Source organism: Astatotilapia calliptera, chromosome 4, assembly GCF_964374335.1.
Source record: "Astatotilapia calliptera chromosome 4, fAstCal68.1, whole genome shotgun sequence".
Lineage (NCBI taxonomy): Eukaryota > Metazoa > Chordata > Actinopteri > Cichliformes > Cichlidae > Astatotilapia > Astatotilapia calliptera.
The window spans coordinates 32,442,871-32,462,046 of record NC_137425.1 but is presented as its reverse complement, the minus strand read 5'-3'; the positions used below and the strand labels follow the sequence as shown (position 1 = coordinate 32,462,046).

The 19,176-nt window shown below is 39.9% G+C and overlaps 2 protein-coding genes across 3 annotated transcripts in view; one reads left to right on the top strand and one right to left on the bottom strand.

Annotated features, from left to right (window-relative positions):
• LOC113021409 (G2/M phase-specific E3 ubiquitin-protein ligase-like) overlaps window positions 1–19,176 on the top strand; it is a 258,658-nt gene that overhangs the window by 197,141 nt on the left and 42,341 nt on the right. The window lies entirely within an intron of this gene.
• LOC113021406 (beta-1,4 N-acetylgalactosaminyltransferase 2-like) overlaps window positions 13,863–19,176 on the bottom strand; it is a 40,994-nt gene continuing 35,680 nt past the window's right edge. For both annotated transcript variants that reach the window (XM_026166049.2, XM_080300501.1), the window contains exons 11-12: window positions 14,914–15,142; window positions 13,863–14,825 (exon numbers count right to left, since the gene is read on the bottom strand). In XM_026166049.2, coding sequence (XP_026021834.1) covers window positions 14,632–14,825; window positions 14,914–15,142 — 423 coding nt within the window. In that variant the 3' untranslated portion in view covers window positions 13,863–14,631. The remainder of the gene's footprint in view (window positions 14,826–14,913; window positions 15,143–19,176) is intronic.

Genomic DNA, 19,176 nt, shown 5'->3' with positions numbered 1-19,176 from the left:
CGTGTGATGGAGCATTGTCCTGCATGAAAATCATGTTTTTCTTGAAGGATGCAGACTTCTTCCTGTACCACTGCTTGAAGAAGGTGTCTTCCAGAAACTGGCAGTAGGACTGGGAGTTGAGCTTGACTCCATCCTCAACCCGAAAAGGCCCCACAAGCTCATCTTTGATGATACCAGCCCAAACCAGTACTCCACCTCCACCTTGCTGGCGTCTGAGTGGGACTGGAGCTCTCTGCCCTTTACCAATCCAGCCACGGGCCCATCCATCTGGCCCATCAAGACTCACTCTCATTTCATCAGTCCATAAAACCTTAGAAAAACCAGTCTTGAGATATTTCTTGGCCCAGTCTTGACGTTTCAGCTTGTGTGTCTTGTTCAGTGGTGGTCGTCTTTCAGCCTTTCTTACCTTGGCCATGTCTCTGAGTATTGCACACCTTGTGCTTTTGGGCACTCCAGTGATGTTGCAGCTCTGAAATATGGCCAAACTGGTGGCAAGTGGCATCTTGGCAGCTGCACGCTTGACTTTTCTCAGTTCATGGGCAGTTATTTTGCGCCTTGGTTTTTCCACACGCTTCTTGCGACCCTGTTGACTATTTTGAATGAAACGCTTGATTGTTCGATGATCACGCTTCAGAAGCTTTGCAATTTTGAGACTGCTGCATCCCTCTGCAAGATATCTCACTATTTTTGACTTTTCTGAGCCTGTCAAGTCCTTCTTTTGACCCATTTTGCCAAAGGAAAGGATGTTGCCTAATAATTATGCACACCTGATATAGGGTGTTGATGTCATTAGACCACACCCCTTCTCATTACAGAGATGCACATCACCTAATATGCTTAATTGGTAGTAGGCTTTCGAGCCTATACAGCTTGGAGTAAGACAACATGCATGAAGAGGATGATGTGGACAAAATACTCATTTGCCTAATAATTCTGCACTCCCTGTATTATCAATAAAAATGATCTCCACCTGTTTCTGTTTTACATAAAATGAAAAACAGGAATTATTTCTATAACCCCCCCCCCCCCCCCAAAAAAAGTTTCAGTTTTCTTATAATATACTAAACCATAATCACTTGGAAATCCTAGATATTTAAAAGTAGACACCAACTCAGTTTGTTGACCACTTTTATCAAATTTTAATATGACATTGCTGATCTCACAACGTCTGAAAACTAGAGGACACATTTTTTGTGTGCTGAGGCTGTATCATACATGACAATAACAGCAGTAACAGTACTGCAACTTTTAATATAATATGACTGAAAAGGAGACCATAGAGATTTAATCTGTTCAAAGATCCGAGATTGAAGTACGTTTACCAAAACTGAAAGTTTAGATTAGTGTATAATTAGTTAAAATAATATGATCACCCCCTTTTAATAGAGGAGTAAGAATGGCAGATTAGTGCAAGGGAACCTTTAGGAAAGGTTAAAAATAGATGCAACCGTGTAGCTGAGATTATGGCTGCTAGCTTTAGGAATCTGAGTACGCTGATTTACGAGGATTAAGTTCTTTTTCTAACCTCTGTTGTGGTAAAGTGAATAAAATTTAAAACCTGAGTATTCCTAGTGGTTCTTTCAGGAGTTTATGTATTTCAGTAGATGTGCCAGAATTACATTAAAATATTTTAGTATTCAGTTCTTACACACTCTGACACCAGCTTGATTCTGGAACAAATCAGGAAGGCTCTTGACGTACTCCACCGGCTCGTATGAATCTCTTTTTTTTTTTTTTTTAAGAGTTGTTCATCTTTTTATTTGTGCGTTCAAAAATATTTAGAATCTAACCCGACCTTTATTTTTTATTTTTTTATTTTATTTTATTTTATTTTTTGGCCTGTCCCGTTTGGCTCTTTTGCCATCAGAATTGTTGTCTAAAGGCAAAGAAAGATGCCCAACGGATTTACTTTACCAAACTGACCATCCCAGCCTTGCCGTAATGGTCCATTTGATTCACCTTTTATTGTTTATTTTATTTTCACTTACTGAATACGGGACAGACTTGACTGGGGGAAAGAAGGGGAGAAAGAAAGAGGGAAAGAGAAACAGCTGAGAAGAGGGACGGGGGAGAAGGGCAAAAGACAAAAAAGCTCGTATGAATCTCTGATGTCCGTCAGGCCATCACCATTAACAAAGCTGCCATCACGATGCTTAAAATACTTGATGGAAAGACAGAGATCACATGTTAAATGTCAACATTTATATTTACTGCAAGTGGTAAAAAGATTACACATTGATGTGTTATGATATATGCATTTTTTCTTGCACAAAAGAAAATTTTCCCTGATCACAAAGATGAGTGAATTATGTAACACAAAGTTTCATGGGAGCTGTGCAGTTTTGTCTTTGACCAGCAGGTCGAGCCCTGTGTCAACAAGATTCACAATAATAGATAGGACATATGTTAAATATTTTGATTTGGTGGCAACAATCACTTAAAAAAGATAGCACGTATTTACCTCTGTGTCACATCCTGTCTTTCTTTAGCAGCAGTCAATAAGTGTCTGAGATCTCAGGAGACCTTTAGCAGCATTTACTGAAATAGGGTCTGTAATCTTGTTAGAACTTGTAGTTAATATAAATGCTTTCCAGCATGGCAGGTTAATGCTTAATGAGAAGCTCGTACACAGCAGTAATTATCTAATGGAAAGCTTTTACTTATTTGCTTGGTTGGATCCAGGGGGTGATTTTTTATTTTATTTTATTTATTTTTTTGTCAGTTGGGTTATTTTTGTTCTGAAATTGTCAGTCTCACTGCATTTGCTGCTGTGTTTTGGATATTTGCAATTTTTCATTTGATAAAAGCCAGAATATTTACATTATGCGTAGTGATGAAAAAAATAGGTAACACAAAGTGTCACTTTAACTCTGAGTGCAGTTCCGTCTTTAACCAGTTGGTGGTACCGCAGATTAACTGTCTCTACAGTGGGAGGAGGAGGCTGTCTTCAGTTTTAAAAACGCGCCCTGCTCTGAAATATTCACACTAAAGCATTTAATCAGAAATTCTCCTCAACATTTGGTAAAGACCAAAATCAAAACTTGTAATGATAAATAATTTTAGTATTATTTGATGTCTTCTAATGTTAATGTTTTGCCAGCTTGTCTACTGGAGACAGTGCAGTGTAAAATGAAAACAAGTTTAACTGTCCAGTGTTTTTGATATCATGCTGTTACAGTGTGCCCACACAGAGCTGTTGTGTGCTTTAGCACAGTGTGGCTTGTCATAATAAGAAGGTAATTTAACACACTGAAACACACTTTACATGAAACGTTAACAAGCAAAAGTGCAAACTGTTCTGATAATGTGGGGGCGTGACACATAAAGAGATTAGTAGCTCATTTTAACCTTCTGTTACCTGCTGAGGAGCTGATGTACTTTATTATTTTAGTGTGTTAAAAAATTATGTTCCTTTGGTCAAATTAGACATCAGTGTTTGTTTACAGTGCAGGTCCAGATCCAGGTGATCCCTCATTCTGAATACAATATAGCATATTGTATTATATACAATATAAGATTTATGTTATTTTCTAGTTTAACACTATACATTTGTGTGCAACTGGAATGGACAGAGAGATGGCAGACTGTAAAAGAGCAGGAAGGACAAAGTAAGCAAATGGGCAGATAGTGAGGTGGGAAAACAGAAAATAAGATTATGACATGAATGGTAGCATTTAAAAAGGTGCATATTACTCCAAACAGAGGCTACAAATCTATTCACCACTGATATCCTGTGTTGGGTCTGCACAGTAAATGGTAAATGGTAATGGCCTGCATTTGTGTAGCGCTTTACTCAGTCCCTAAGGACCCCAAAGTGGTGCCCCCCACCCACCCCAAACCCCACACCCCAAACCCCACCTCACCCCCACCCCACCTCACCCCTCCTCCACAAAGGTGGCAGTCATATACTACTGTTGTCCAACCTATTGAGTTGCTTTTAAAGATAACTTTGTAATCTAATGTTGTAATAGCAATTGCAAGGCATTGTTTGAGTGACATTATGATTGGGGGCTGAGCACCCCGACAAGTTTTGACCTAGGACCGTTCCTGACGGAATCAAATCCCCAGTTATAGTTACTGGAAAGACCTGCCCACATAATCCAGCAGGAGTAAAACAAAATAACTACAGAGTGATTGAGCTTGCATCAAGACAGCCTGCATGATGCAGTATTAAACTTTTTGCATTGTATTGTATTGTGCTTGTCCTCAGACAGGAGAATCAGCTGCATTACAGAAATTGAAGGTACAGTCTTTTAATAATAATAATAATAATAATAATAATGGATTGCATCAAAGCGCTTTACAATACCACTATTCATTCACTCTCACATTCATACACTGGTGAAGGCAAGCTACAGTTGTAGCCACAGCTGCCCTGGGGCAGACTGACTGTTACTGAGTTGTTAGAATGATGTGTGTGAGTGCCTGCCATATGCTTTGTGCAAATAGATCTGATGAGTCGAACTGATAAGAAAGTTATCAAAAGTGCAAACCCCCCACATTACAGATGGCTCATCAGGTTGTTTCAGTGGCTATTGTTTTTTCTTTATAAAAATCTCTGTTTAAAGGTATAAAAGAAGCCAAGTGAAAATACAAACAGCACATCGAGGAACACTTTCAAACAAACAACTCGAGAAATGTGGCAGGTGATCAAGACACTTACTGGCTACAAAGACAATCACACACAAACCACTCCCCGGACATCACCTCACCTGATACCCTAAACCTGTGCAGAGTCAACTTGAGGAAAGCAGCGGGTCCTGACAGAGTAGCCGGAAGAGTGCTTAACCCTCCTGCCATCCTTTAAAAAACTCACACCCATCACCCTAGGGACCATTCTCAGCCATGCCATAAAAAGACCATATATCCATATTTTATTCCACTTTAAATTAGCCAACCTTGTAAAACTACTTCTCCCTGAAATATTCATGTAAAGTTTTAATTATATTTTCGTTGTTTTAACCCTTCAAATCCCAGTGTTATTACATGAGCGCCCTGTGTTATAAGCCCCAAAAACCAAAAAACGAAACTAAATATTTCCACAAAAAAACCAGTTGAAGTAATATGTGATTGTCATTATAAGTAGGCCTTTAGATGGACCAAAGATTGGCACCAACATACATTTTGACCTGCCATTATTTTTTTTGCATTTTTTTTGCAATTTAAAAATTAAAACTTCAAGGCCCTGAGTCTTCATTGACATCCAAGAAAAGAAGAAAAAATAAAATCATATGATGATAATTTGGGGTTGAAAAATAGCGTTTATAATGGAAGTCAATGGGCAGAAAATGGTCCCCGGGGTGATGGGTGTGGGGATTTCTGCTGCTCAGCCATTTTAGGCTGATTTAAGGAATTCACACTGGAATATTAACATTGACAGGTAAAAACTATCCTGTGGCAAGTTTGGTTATATTCCACTGAACACAGTGGAAATGGCAGCCATTTAACACATAGCAGTGGCACAAAAAGGTCCCAAGAAGGCAGGAAGGTTAAAGCTTGCATAAGACCAACTAGCAGAGGTTTTCATCCATCTTCAACCTCTCCCTTCTACAGTCTGTAGTACCATCCTGCTTTAAGTCAACCACCATCCTTCCAGTGCCCAAGAAGAACAGTGAGTTGCTTGAATGACTACTGTCCAGTTGCTTTAACATCCATAATTGCCAAACACTTTGAGAAACTCATCATGTTGCACATTAAAGCTGCCATCCCTGCAGACCTCGATCCATACCATTTTGCATACAGGGCAAACAGGTTGACAGAGGACGCCATAATAACAGCTCTTCACTCAACCCTCACACACCTGGACAGTAGTAACACCTATGTGAGAATGCTGTTTGTGGACTTCAGCTCTGCCTTCAATACAGTTCAACCCCAAAAACCGGTTAATAAACTAGGACTCAACTTAGGACTCAGCAGCTCACTGTGCACCTGGATATTGGACTTCCTGAGCAACAGATCTCAGAACGTCAGGATGGGAGAGCACACCTCCTGCACCCTCATTCTGAACATAGGCATCCCACAGGGGTGTGTTCTCAGTCCCCTCTTTTACTCACTTTCCACCCATGATTGTTCTCCAATCCACACCAGTAACACCATCATAAAATTTGCTGATGACACCACCATCATAGGACTGATTGACAACAACAATGAATCAGCCTACAGAGAGGAGATTCAGCATCTGAAGCAATGGTGTGACAACAACAACCTACATCTGAACACAGCCAAGACCAAGGAGATGGTAACTGACTTCAGGTGAACAAAGTGATCTGAGCACTCTATCCTCTACATTGATGGGGAGGAGGTAGAAAGGGTAGAAAGCTTTAAGTTCCTCGGAGTCCAAATCTCGGCCGACCTTACCTGGTCCACAAACATTTCCCACTAGGTAGGGAAAGCACAACAAAGGCTGCACTTTCTCAGGAAGCTGCATTAGGCCCAATTACCCCAGAGACTGCTAGTAAACTTCTACTCCACCACTGAGAGCCTTCTGACTTACTCCAGCACACTCTGGTTCAACTGCTGCACTGTAGAGGACAAGAGGAAACTGCAGTGAGTGGTGAGGGCAGCAGTGCGGGCAATTGGGACTTCACTAACCCCCCTCAGAGACATTTATACTGGCAGACTTCAGCGGAAAGCCAGCATCATCATCAAGGACCCCTCACACCCTGGACACTCACCTTTTCCCCCCTTTCCCTCTGGTAAACACTAGAGGTCCATCAGGCCAAAGACAAACAGACTCAATAGAAGCTTCTACCGACAGGCTGTCAAACATGCCCTACCTTCAGTCTGATTGAAGGTTAACTGCACTGCCAACACTCAAGGAGATTACACTTTATCCATAAACCGTATTTTTATTTATACTATAATGCAACCAACATTCCTACCTCTACAAACTGTATTTATTGTAGTAGCAACAGCATCCCCCCCATTTAGATCAATATATATATTTGGACACTGACACAAGTTTTTTTTTTTTTACCCATTTACTTAAACATATTCCAAATATAGTTATATAATGGACATAGACTAATGTGCAGACTGTCAGCTTTCATTTGAGGTGTGGTTCTTGCATTTGGAAGATTTTCTGTTAATAGACAACATGTGGTAAAAGGAGCCCTCCGTGTAGGTGAAACAAGCCACCCCTAAGCTGCTAAAATAGAAAAAAATCCAATGCAACAAATCACTACAATATTAGTTGTGGCAAAATCTACAGTTTAGTACATCCTGAGAAAGAAAGAAAGCACTGGTGAACTAAGTTGATACGTAACCTGACGATGCCTCGGAGACTTCAGCTTCAAAGAACTGGTGACATTGGTGCAAAATCATCACTTGCCAAAACCCTCCGTGATTGTTCAGCGGTTTAAATTCCACACTCATTCATGCAAGCCAGGAGTTTCAGTGGCTGCGTATGTGGTGGAGCTGAGACAGCTATTGGAGCACTGTGAGTTTGGAGGCGTGCTGGATGACATGCTACGCGACAGGTTGGTGTGTGGTATAAATGTTGATGGCATGCAGCGTCGGTTGTTTGGGGAGCCCACACTGGACTTTAAGAAAGCTTTGAAAATTGCTCAGGCAATAGAAACAGCAGCTAATAACATTAAAGACATCAGAAAGCTAACGACAATATGCACTCAGCTGATGTACATCATGTATCTCAGAGTGTGAGAGGCAAACTGAGGGAGCTAGTGGAGTGTTACCAGTGTGGGGGAGCAGATTTTGCCAAGGAGTGTGTTTTCAAAGACAGTACCTGCTAAAACTTCAAGAAAAAGGGGCACTTAGCCAAGAAATGCAGGAGCTCTAAGGAGAAACCAAAGAAGGAATGGAAGACAAAACCCAAACTAAACATGCATCACCTGCAGAGCATAGCGCCTGAGGAGGATGAGTGTGTTTTCAACATGTTTAATCTGGTTGACTTAAATAAATGCCATGCAGAGCCCATATGCCACTATCCAGGTAAATGGGAAGGAGCTACAAATGGAGGTGGATACAGTGGCCTCAGCTTCCGTGATCAGCCAAGCCACCTACCACAGCTTATGGCACTCGGGCGGGGCGCCGGCTCTCCAAGCGACTGAGATAAGCCTGAGACAGTACACGGGTGAATGCATTCCCCCGCTTGGTGGTATAGAGGTGCATGCAGCATATCAGGGTCAAGAAACTGCAGCAACACTACTGGTGGTGAAAGTGGAGGGGGCTAATCCGCCTGAACTGGAGAGAAATCAGGTATGTAAGTGTAAGCCAAGATGAATTGCTGGGAAAGCATGCAGATGTTTTCAAGAATTAATTGGGCACCCTCTAGGGCACCACTGTGAAGCTGTGTGCGGACTCTTTTGTCCGGCAACGCTTTTTCAAACCACGCACTGTACCATACGCCATGAAGGCCAAGCTGGAAGTAGAATTGAGAGACTACAACAGTTCTCAGACTGGGCAGCCCCGATTCTACCAGTGTTGAAGGAGGACTGAGGGGTGTGTATATGTGGTGATTACAAACTGACAGTAAACCAAGCCTCTCAGCTCAACACCTACCCTCTGCCTCAAGTGGATGACCTGTTTGCCACACTGGCGGGTGGTCAGACATTCACAAATTTGGATATGAGTCATGCATACCACCAGTTGCTGCTGGATGAGGAATCAAAAAAATATGTGACAATAAACACACACAAGGAGCTGTTCAAGTACAATCGCCTGGTGTTTGGCGTTGCATCCAGTCCGGCTATCTTTCAGCACACCATGGACAATCTTCTGCAAAAGATTCCCAGTGTTGCTGTTTACTTGGATGACATTTTAGTTACAAGTAAAACAGAAGAGGAGCATCTGCGTAACCTTGAGCAGGTGTTAAAGAAGCTCTCAGAAGCTGGGTTGCATTTGAAGTGCAGTAAGTTTGTTTTCCAAGCCCCTAGCGTGACATACCTGTGTCATCGCATCTCAGCTCAGGGCCTGTCCCCGCTGGAAGACAAAGTGAGGGCAGTAAAGGAAGCCCCCAGTCCAAAGAATGTAGCTGAACTAAGATCATTCCTGGGCTTAGTGAACTATTATGGGAAGTTTTTGCCTAACCTCTCCAGCATGCTTGCTCCCCTGTATGGGCTCTACTTTTAGAAAATTTGATGTTTTCTAAAAATAGATAAAATAGATCAAATTTGATATTTTCTAAAAATAGAAAATATCAAATTAAAGACTTTACAAGGCAAGACATAATGATGGAGAGACTGTTTCATTTCTAGAGTTGTGCAGTTATTCCCTCAAACCACTGCATTCTAACTACTGAGTGAAAGTAAAAGAAAAGGAGTCGAACAAAAGAACCCAAGTGGGGGGAGAAATATATCAGTATGATAAATTAGTGGTCTGACTGATAATCTTCTTCTTCTTCTTCTTAATATGGACTTTGTAGGTGTTTTTATTTATTTTTGTTGTTTTAATAGAACTGTTATTCCAAGGTGGCCTAATTACCTAATTACTAATAGCCTTAATGTCATAACACAGGACACAACACTTTATGTGCAGTAAGTGGCATTGTGTGGAGCAAGTGGGTGAATTCTGTACATTAAATGAATTAAATAAAACAGACAATCTCAAATTTTTTAAATTAAAAAATCTGAAATGTACATTGTGCCGGTGGTTGTTAGAGTGTCTGGAAGAGAGTCCTGGCTCAGTCACTTATGGATGCTTATGAATACTTAAAGATTTAAATATATTTATGACCGGCTATCCAAAAAAAATGTTGGGACCACATATAAAATTGAAATAATACTGAAATCACTGATAACCCTATACTTGAAAATGTAACAACATTTAAAGTAAACATGCTTAACATGTTTACTTTAAATGTGATACCCAGAACCTGCTAGAAAACACAGTAACAAAAAATGTTAATGAAGCCATTGAGATTTTTGTCATTTCTTTATTAATGTCATAATATGACCATCAACATCATCAGTTTTCCTAAACGTCCTCAAAGTAGAAAGATGCCCAAGGAAACAACTGAGATGAACATACACTGCCTTCACACACATATGAACTTGAGTGACATCTCATTCGTAATACACAGAGTTTAATATGATAGCCAACCCTTTGTAGCTATAAAAGGTTGGATACTTCTGGGATGGCTTTCCACAAGGTTTACGGGTGTGTTTGTGGGAATCTTTGACCATTCTTCCAGAACCACTTTTGTGAGGTCTGTAAACCATAAAGTTTTATTTTGCTATACTCTTGACAAAACATTTGTTTTGCTGTCTAAGTTTAGCCAACTACAAAATGGCACCTATGTTTATTGTGTGAAGCTAGTTTTCTCCTTTGGTATATACACATTTAGGTTATTCATATATATTTGTCATTTTTATTTTTTATTACTTTTTTTTTTTTAACAGTGAATTTCCAGAACTTTGGCCTAATTTTCTGATTAAGTGCTTCTGTCTGCCATTGGAAGAAAAAGCAGACTAAAGACACATTCAGAGGCAGGTGAGGTGGTGGGTGCTAAAGTTACATCCATAAATTTTTGGATCAAGACAGTTTTTGTACTTTTGCCTCGCTACATCACCACAGCAGATTTTAAATCAAACAATCCAAACGTAATTGGAATGCAGACTTTCAGCTTAAATCAAGTGCTGACAAATATGCAAAAAACTAAAGGCACTAGGATACATTCCACATTAGTTACTTTGCATGCTACTGCAACACTATCTGACTGTCATTTCTTTTTGACATCTGACTGGCCACTTGGTGTTCGCTCTCTCTGCGGTAGAGTATCACTTCCTGTTCCTGCTCAACACACAGTGGTGTTTTTGAGTAGCTTATCTGCTTAGCAATTTAATTAAAAACTTTTAGATACCTCCTTTTTTATAGTATAATCTACACGTGCTTCATCCGAACCACACTCTGTGTACTCACTTCTAAATTATAGCCAAAGTATTCACTCACTGTGTCTTTACTGTATCGCTAGCTTAGCTTAGCTCATAGCCGACTTGCTAGCAGCATGGCCTCTTCACCTGTCCCTCCTGCACTTTCCTGCTCATTGCGTCAGATGTTTAGTTACTCCTCGGCCTCCTTTAGCAGTAGTGATACTTGTAACAAATGTAGCATATTTGCAGCTCTGGAGGCCATGATTACTGAATTGGAGACTCGGCTTCGCACCCTTCACTCACTCATAGCTAGCCAGGCCCCTGTAGCTGGTGCAGCTGAAGATAGCGTAGGCCCCGATAGCTTTTACCCGGCATGTTTGTTCCTTACATTGGAATTTGGAGGTGTGTGTGTGTGCGTGTGTGTCAGAGTGTGACCCCATAAACGACTTCCCTAAACCTGCTGGTCTGGAAAGTCCAAACAACAGAAGAATTTACTGAATGCAGTAAAACAAAACAAAACAAAACCAAAACAATTATGCTGCATCGTTTCTTCTGTTTCTATTTGGCCACAACACCTCATCCACATCACAAGCAATATTTTCACTGGCCGATCAGCAGGGCAAATATCGCCTAGCATGGCGAATCGAGAAAAAACTAAAAAGCGTGGGTGGACAGTGAACCAGTCTTCATCGTCCTCATCCTCCTCCTCCTCCCCCTCCTCCTCTTACTCTCACTCCTCTGGCTCTGCCTCTGTTTCCAATGTTGGCATCCATTGCACCAAAACAGAAGAACTCACCTGTTGCCCTTTTATAAAGCTCTGATTTTTTCATTGCAATTATGTGTGAAAGGTGTTTACCTATGTGATGAGTTAGTATGCAAAGTAGGGCAACTGAGTTTACAATTTTGAATGACAGTGTGTTTCTCTTGTGAAAACAAGAGATTTTCTTCATGAAAAGAGTTCCAAATGCAGAGAATTATGTGTAGTGTTTTGAAAAAAGTGTGTTTTAAAACTGCAATTTGAGTGTAAAGCAGGAATTATGCTTGTAGTTTAGCAGAATTGGTTTAGGGGGGTGGTGCATCAGTTACATGTGGTAGTCACTGTGTCTGAAGTACATGTAATTGTGTGTAAACAACTGGAAATAACTGTAATATTACTGTTAATATTACTCTGAAAATAAAGGATCACTAAGAGTTTTCACTTTCCTGAATCGCCTGAAACTTTCCTTAGGTGTCTTCTCTGTGTTGACTAATGTCCAGATCGGATGACAACATATTCTCAGGGCTATCTTGATCTGATCTTCTTCTGCAAGTACTTTAGGGGGAAAAATCTGAAATTCATTTCCTTATGAAATAGGAAGAAAGCCACATCAGAAATGCTCTCAGTGGCTGTCAAGAATCCATTTTGTAGAAAAGCAGAATGTGAAAAGAAAGACTGAGATATGCCAATTACACAAGAACTGGACTGAAAATCAGCAGAAACAGGTCTTGTGGAGCAATCAATTCAAAATTTGAAATTTATGGTTCAAATTGTGCCCAGTATATATGAAAATCTGGAGAGTAATGTGTGGTTTACAAAACGTAATATTTTGTATTAGTGTAAGTGGTCAGTCTTTGCTCAGATATAGTAACCTTATCCCTGTTTCCATAGTAATATCTACAAGCACTGACAATAATGTAATTGCTGTGCTCTATAAATTGCAGCTTCCTATTCCTCTCAGTACAGTGTTTATCACCCTGTTTAAATTACAGAGCTTTATTTACTAAACATTTTATTGTTGATGATTTTGTTACCTCTCATAAATTAGACTCATTTGGACTTTGTTCAACTAGGCAACTGCTTCCCACTTGTGAAAAATTCTCCACTAAAATACAAATTTTCACAAGCCTAAAAATACTCTACAAACCAAGTACACATCGTAAGATATCTTGGGTGTTTTGCACACCCACTTATAGATACACAAGGATACTTAATATAATTTTTTTTAATTTACTTAATTGAATTAATGAATTTATCAGCCACAGGCAAGGCCAGAGCTGGGAATTGTTTGTGGAGGAGGTAGGAAGGTTATATGTTGTCAGTACGGACAAACACATTTTTAAGTTTGTGTGGATGAAGAAGAGTGATCTTTAGCTTTACTGAGTATTTTTTAATCATTTCATCACAACACACAATTTAACATCTCATCCTAAATTAAAGATTAAAGATACTGCAATAGACAATAAACTCCAGAAAACCAGGAATCAACATATGAACATTATCTGTGCAAAGACTGATACTGCTGAAGTAAAAGAGCAAAGTCACAGAGGTGTTTATGAATACACAGCCAGGCGTTTTGCAATCTGGTCCATTTTGGCACAATCTGTGAGTTGAAATTTCTTAGGTATTGATATTGAACAGAAGAAATGATTTAACTTCATCTAAATACCTTAAAAATGCTTGTTTTTCAATAATTTTTGAAGAATTACCCATACACACATGCATAATGGCCCTTGTGTGAATGTGGAAAAATAGTCTTTGGGGCTTTAAATTCTGAGTTGCCGTAACTTTGGCTTCATATATTACATATTATACTTCATATACTACATATTGCTGTAAGGTGACCAACCATATGGCTACCAGTTTTGATATTTTTTTGACTATTTAGTTTTGCAAGAAAAATGTTTTAAGTAAAAAAAAAATAATAATAATTGGCGTGTAAGTATGGACTTATTTTGCAAGAGAAAATTCTGAACGTGTGATTAAAGAATAAGTGGCAAAGGTACCAGTATCTATTAAAATATGACAGGAACCCAACCCAACAACAGAAACAAGAAAGATACATTAAACATAAAATAACTAAATATGAGAGTAGTTATGTGACAGTAATGTCTCTGTTTTCCTTTCCAATCCCATACCAAGTAAAGTTCAGGCTGGTATCAACAATACTGATTCGATATCAGTACTTTGTACAAGAATTTAATGTGCTTGGAAAATCAAAATCAGCATTATTGTATTTTAAATTATACCTTAACAATAAATACAAGACATAGCACTACTTGTTCTTATTGTTTAATTATGAAGAATTATCATACAAGAGGGAAAAAACCCAGTCAATGTCAAAACCTTTAAAATATTCAATTAACAATGACTCAAAACAAATATGACTGATTGAAAACAACAATAAAGCTAAGAACCATTTTCCTAGACTATCTATCTATCTATCTATCTATATCTATTTCATTTCAATGATCACAATAATATAGTTACTTTCTACTGCTTTTCTGTCAATGATAAAATCCAGTTTTCCCCAAACTACTAAAATAGACAAATTATTTGGTATCGGAGGAATCAGTATTTCAGTATCAATCCTCGCACCACTAGACAAGAGAGGGAGAAGAACAGTTAAGGAAACAACAAAGAAACTAAACATAAACATATTCAAAGTAGGACCTGAAACTGAATGAAAAATCAAGTATTCTAAACTAGAACAGCATCCAGCACTCCATAAAAACAAGGCAATAAGAGGAACTCAAACTATTGTGTTATTACTAGATATATTAGATTAACAATAAAAACATGACCTTATGACACTAACCCTATCAACAATAGCATAAGAAATCAAACTGCCTATAGAATCATAAAGAAATAAAATCAGGAACAATAAAACCCAACAGAAAGAAAAAATAGCTTTATTCACATGAATCCCAAGCTCTGTCATTCCTGGAGTAATGGCTAAACAATTAAAATGAAAGAGACGAAAATGTTCAGATTAAGTGCAATATGTAATGACAATAAGTGACCCTTATGTGCGTTTATGGTCTTCTATCCATATCTAATGCACTTAAGGTGGTTTTTGAAAAAGTGAAGCTGCAGTTTGAATTTGCCTTCACTTCTTTCAGGGTGTCTGAATTTGTTGTAGGTAGGATTACGGTTTTCCTGTGTTTTGGGTTGATGGTCAATTATCACATCACCACATGAGGCAACCATCAAAGAGCCCAGGCCATCCATGAAGAACTCTAGAGTCAGAAACAAACATTTCCCATTCAAGAAAATATCATCTTAGTGTCATTTTCAATCTAAACCCCTTTTGAGGTCTGGACTTACCTGAATGCGCTACTCGCTGGAGCTTGGGGTCAAATCTCACCCTCTGCATGGCATCTGTACGAGCCAGGAAGAAGTTGACCACTCCACTGGCCAAATGACATTGTGGGTAACCAGGAAGACGGTGGAATTTTCCACCAGACTTCCTGTATAGGCAGCCACCTTCATTTTCATCTCCTTCCTCATATAGAATAGAAAAGTAAAAGCGGTTCCCTTGTACTGACCCACCAACCTAATTAGAGAAAAACAAAAAACCCATTATAAAATCAACACAATACAGTACAACAGAATCATGTAACCAAGGTTCAAAACTGGTGATTGAGAAAAAATAATCTTGAATTATTATTCAAGATTAGATTAGGCCACGTTAGAAGTCTAGTTTTTTTTCAGATGCTTTCAATCATGTTTTTCTTGAAGGATGCAGACTTCTTCCTGTACCACTGCTTGAAGAAGGTGTCTTCCAGAAACTGGCAGTAGGACTGGGAGTTGAGCTTGACTCCATCCTCAACCCGAAAAGGCCCCACATGCTCATCTTTGATGATACCAGCCCAAACCAGTACTCCACCTCCACCTTGCTGGCGTCTGAGTGGGACTGGAGCTCTCTGCCCTTTACCAATCCAGCCACGGGCCCATCCATCTGGCCCATCAAGACTCACTCTCATTTCATCAGTCCATAAAACCTTAAAAAAACTAGTCTTGAGATATTTCTTGGCCCAGTCTTGACGTTTCAGCTTGTGTGTCTTGTTCAGTGGTGGTCGTCTTTCAGCCTTTCTTACCTTGGCCATGTCTCTGAGTATTGCACACCTTGTGCTTTTGGGCACTCCAGTGATGTTGCAGCTCTGAAATATGGCCAAACTGGTGGCAAGTGGCATCTTGGCAGCTGCACGCTTGACTTTTCTCAGTTCATGGGCCGTTATTTTGCGCCTTGGTTTTTCCACACGCTTCTTGCGACCCTGTTGACTATTTTGAATGAAACGCTTGATTGTTCGATGATCACGCTTCAGAAGCTTTGCAATTTTGAGACTGCTGCATCCCTCTGCAAGATATCTCACTATTTTTGACTTTTCTGAGCCTGTCAAGTCCTTCTTTTGACCCATTTTGCCAAAGGAAAGGACGTTGCCTAATAATTATGCACACCTGATATAGGGTGTTGATGTCATTAGACCACACCCCTTCTGATTACAGAGATGCACATCGCCTAATATGCTTAATTGGTAGTAGGCTTTCGAGCCTATACAGCTTGGAGTAAGACAACATGCATGAAGAGGATGATGTGGACAAAATACTCATTTGCCTAATAATTCTGCACTCCCTGTCTTGTGTGAACTCTTTTCCCAATAAAAGGCAGCGAGAGGAGGCCGTCGTCGGGGTCATTCGTAATGAGATTCGAAGTGCGTTTCTGAGATACCGACGAGGCCTCCCTTGCAAATAAACCGATCGATCGCTGACTGTCTTGTTTTCTTCATGATGAATAAGTCTCTAAACCAGCAGGGCTTGTGGAAACACAGACCCAACATTTATTTGGTCCTTCGGAACCGGAGCCCAACGCATCGCATCCACCGAGGAGAGGGAGATGACGCCGCCGCAGTCTGCTAGCAGCCGAAAGCCCTGGTGCTTAACTTTGTCACCAGGCCGGTCGGGATGGATGGCAATTGACGGGATCCAGAGATTCTTCCCATGAACGGAAACAACACGAACAGTGAGTACAGAAGGCCTTAGAGAGCGGCTACGTGACCGTGCGGTTAAACGCAGTTACGTGAGTGTGCAAGCTGTGCGTGTAGACGCAAGCTGCCTGGCTTCTCCGCCAGTGTTTTTGTTTTTGTTTTTAAATCTTTTTGATTTATTTAAGGAGGTAGGTTTGGCTTCTCCGCCAGTGTTTTAAGGAGGGTTAAGATGGTTTCTCCACCGAAAGGAGGATAGAGCTCTAAAAAATTAAAAAAGGTTTTTCTCCGCAGTTAAGGGCGTTGAGTGTTTGGTTTCTCCTCCAATAGTAAGGAGGATAGAGCTCGCCACGGTAAGGGAGGTTATAGGCCTAAAGAGAGTGTGAATGAGCGTATGTGTGTGTGAGTGCCAGTAAGTGAACGCAGCAGCACAGAAGGAAACCTAAGTCGTGTTAACGGAATTACACGTAGCCTGGGTTTTGGGGTAAGGCGCGTTGCATGCCGCAAAATTAAAAGAAGTCTACCTTGAAAGAGGATGAAATACACTGCAAAGTATTTATTGGGCAGCACGTGGTGTGTGGATCGTTGACGAATGAAGTGAAATTGTGCTCTAAGCAGAAGTGAGTGTGAGTGTGTCTGACATCACGGTGTGTGTGAAAAGGTATCCAGCTGGGGCAGACATGATTCTGCAGGTCACCTGCCCAGTGGACAAAAGAAATAAAATAGTTGTGTGGATGAATGATAGCATGAAGAGTGTTTGGTGTTTCTCAGCCTGAAACAACTGCAATGCTATTTTCTGTTTTGGAGAAAAGGACAGTTTAAAAAAAATCAGAGAGAGAGATGTATGTTGTTTAAGCAGTGATGAGAATAATGGAAATGTGATGAGAGAGGAACACAAAAACATACAGAAAATGCATTAACTATACTAACCCTACATGCATATACACAATAAATGATACTCATGAAGACCAGACAGCATCTTAAGCACGAGATTCTGTTAGTCATCTTGTCCAAGTCACTAGTAAGATGAAAGTGATATATAGACTAGTGGACTGAATATTATAGGAGGACAGATGGTTGCATCATAGAGGAGGAAACAGAATGCTGATGAGAGGTCTTAAATGAGTGAGCTGAGTGAGCTGATTGTGAGTTTCTGGTGTGTGAAGAAGTTGTAACATGGCACACATTTAGTTACATGAGAAGAAACTTATTATGTGATGAGACAGCAGGGTTATGCTGTATGTTGTGTGTATGGCTGATTTGGATGAATGTTTGAGATTAAACTGGCTGTTGATTTGTCTTTTGTTACTAAGTTGAGCCTGCCAATTGGGTTGTTACGATTTATTCCCCTGAATTGAAGAACACGTGTCATGACTTAAACAAGGCCTTTCTTTCCTTTGCTTTCCTTTATTTTCTTTTTATTTTGTTACTCTCATGGTGCACTAAAGTTTTGTTTGATAATTTGTCTGTCATCTAAGCAGATCTGAACGTTTGAATAGGAAGAACTATACAACATGTTGTTGCGAACGGTTGCAAAGTGAGTTTCTCCAAAATTAAAATGGGCTGGGGAGAAAGCCACTTATTTGGGACAATTAGAAAGTAAGTTCCTGTCCAAAAGGATTCAACGAGGAAATCCAGTCTAAATTCTTTTTCTTTTTGAAATGTCGTCGTTTTTCTGAGGGTGGAAACAAAATGCGACAATAATTTCCACTATCAGCAAAAGAAAGAATCACTGAGTGAATGAGTGAGAATTTAAAAAAATGGGGAACTGACTGACTGGTTAAAGCTGACAAGACTGACTGACTTAACACCATTGTGTGAAGCTAACCCCCACCTGACAAAGGTGTGGCTGTATCACTGTGTGTGTCTCTGTTGCAGGAGCAGAAGGAGACCACAGGAGGAAACTTGGGTGACATGACTATGTGAACTCTGCAAATTTAACCTTTTTAGTTTTCATTTTTCTGTGTCTGTGAATTTACCATGGGTGTGTTATTCACTACCGTGTGTTGCTCACAGAGATTACTGTGAGAAAGAGTGTATACACCTGTGCAGCGCTAACATTTACATTTCTTTATTACAGCAGATGGTTAATCATGTGATTTGATCATGTGATTTACAGCAGGACACAACTTAATGATGTTTTTCTACCACAGGATTACTGAGATTTTGTGTGAAGAAAACTGTGGTTACAGGCTATATGTTGATGATGAAATTACACTGTGTTGTTGAGAAAATGTTGGAGAAAATGTGAATGTTACAGGGGAGAAGTGAATACAGTGTGATACTGTATTTGAAACCAGTGTTGCATCTTTTTACAGCAGAGTGTTAACTTTATGACTTTTCACAGCTCCTCTGGAATCTGGATGGCCGACACCTGACAACCAGGATGATCCGTGTGTTTGGCTAATGTTTGTTTTTCTTTAAGAGTGTTTGAAGAGGATTCAGCACAGACAGACAAGTGACAATTGAACAGATGTGCAGTGGTTACTGAATAGTTAAATAGGGCTCATTATCTGACCACACTGTTGGGCTCATGGTGAGTGACAAACTTAAGGGACGTCACTGATTACAATGTGGAATGACGTTGAGATGTTAAATGATTTGG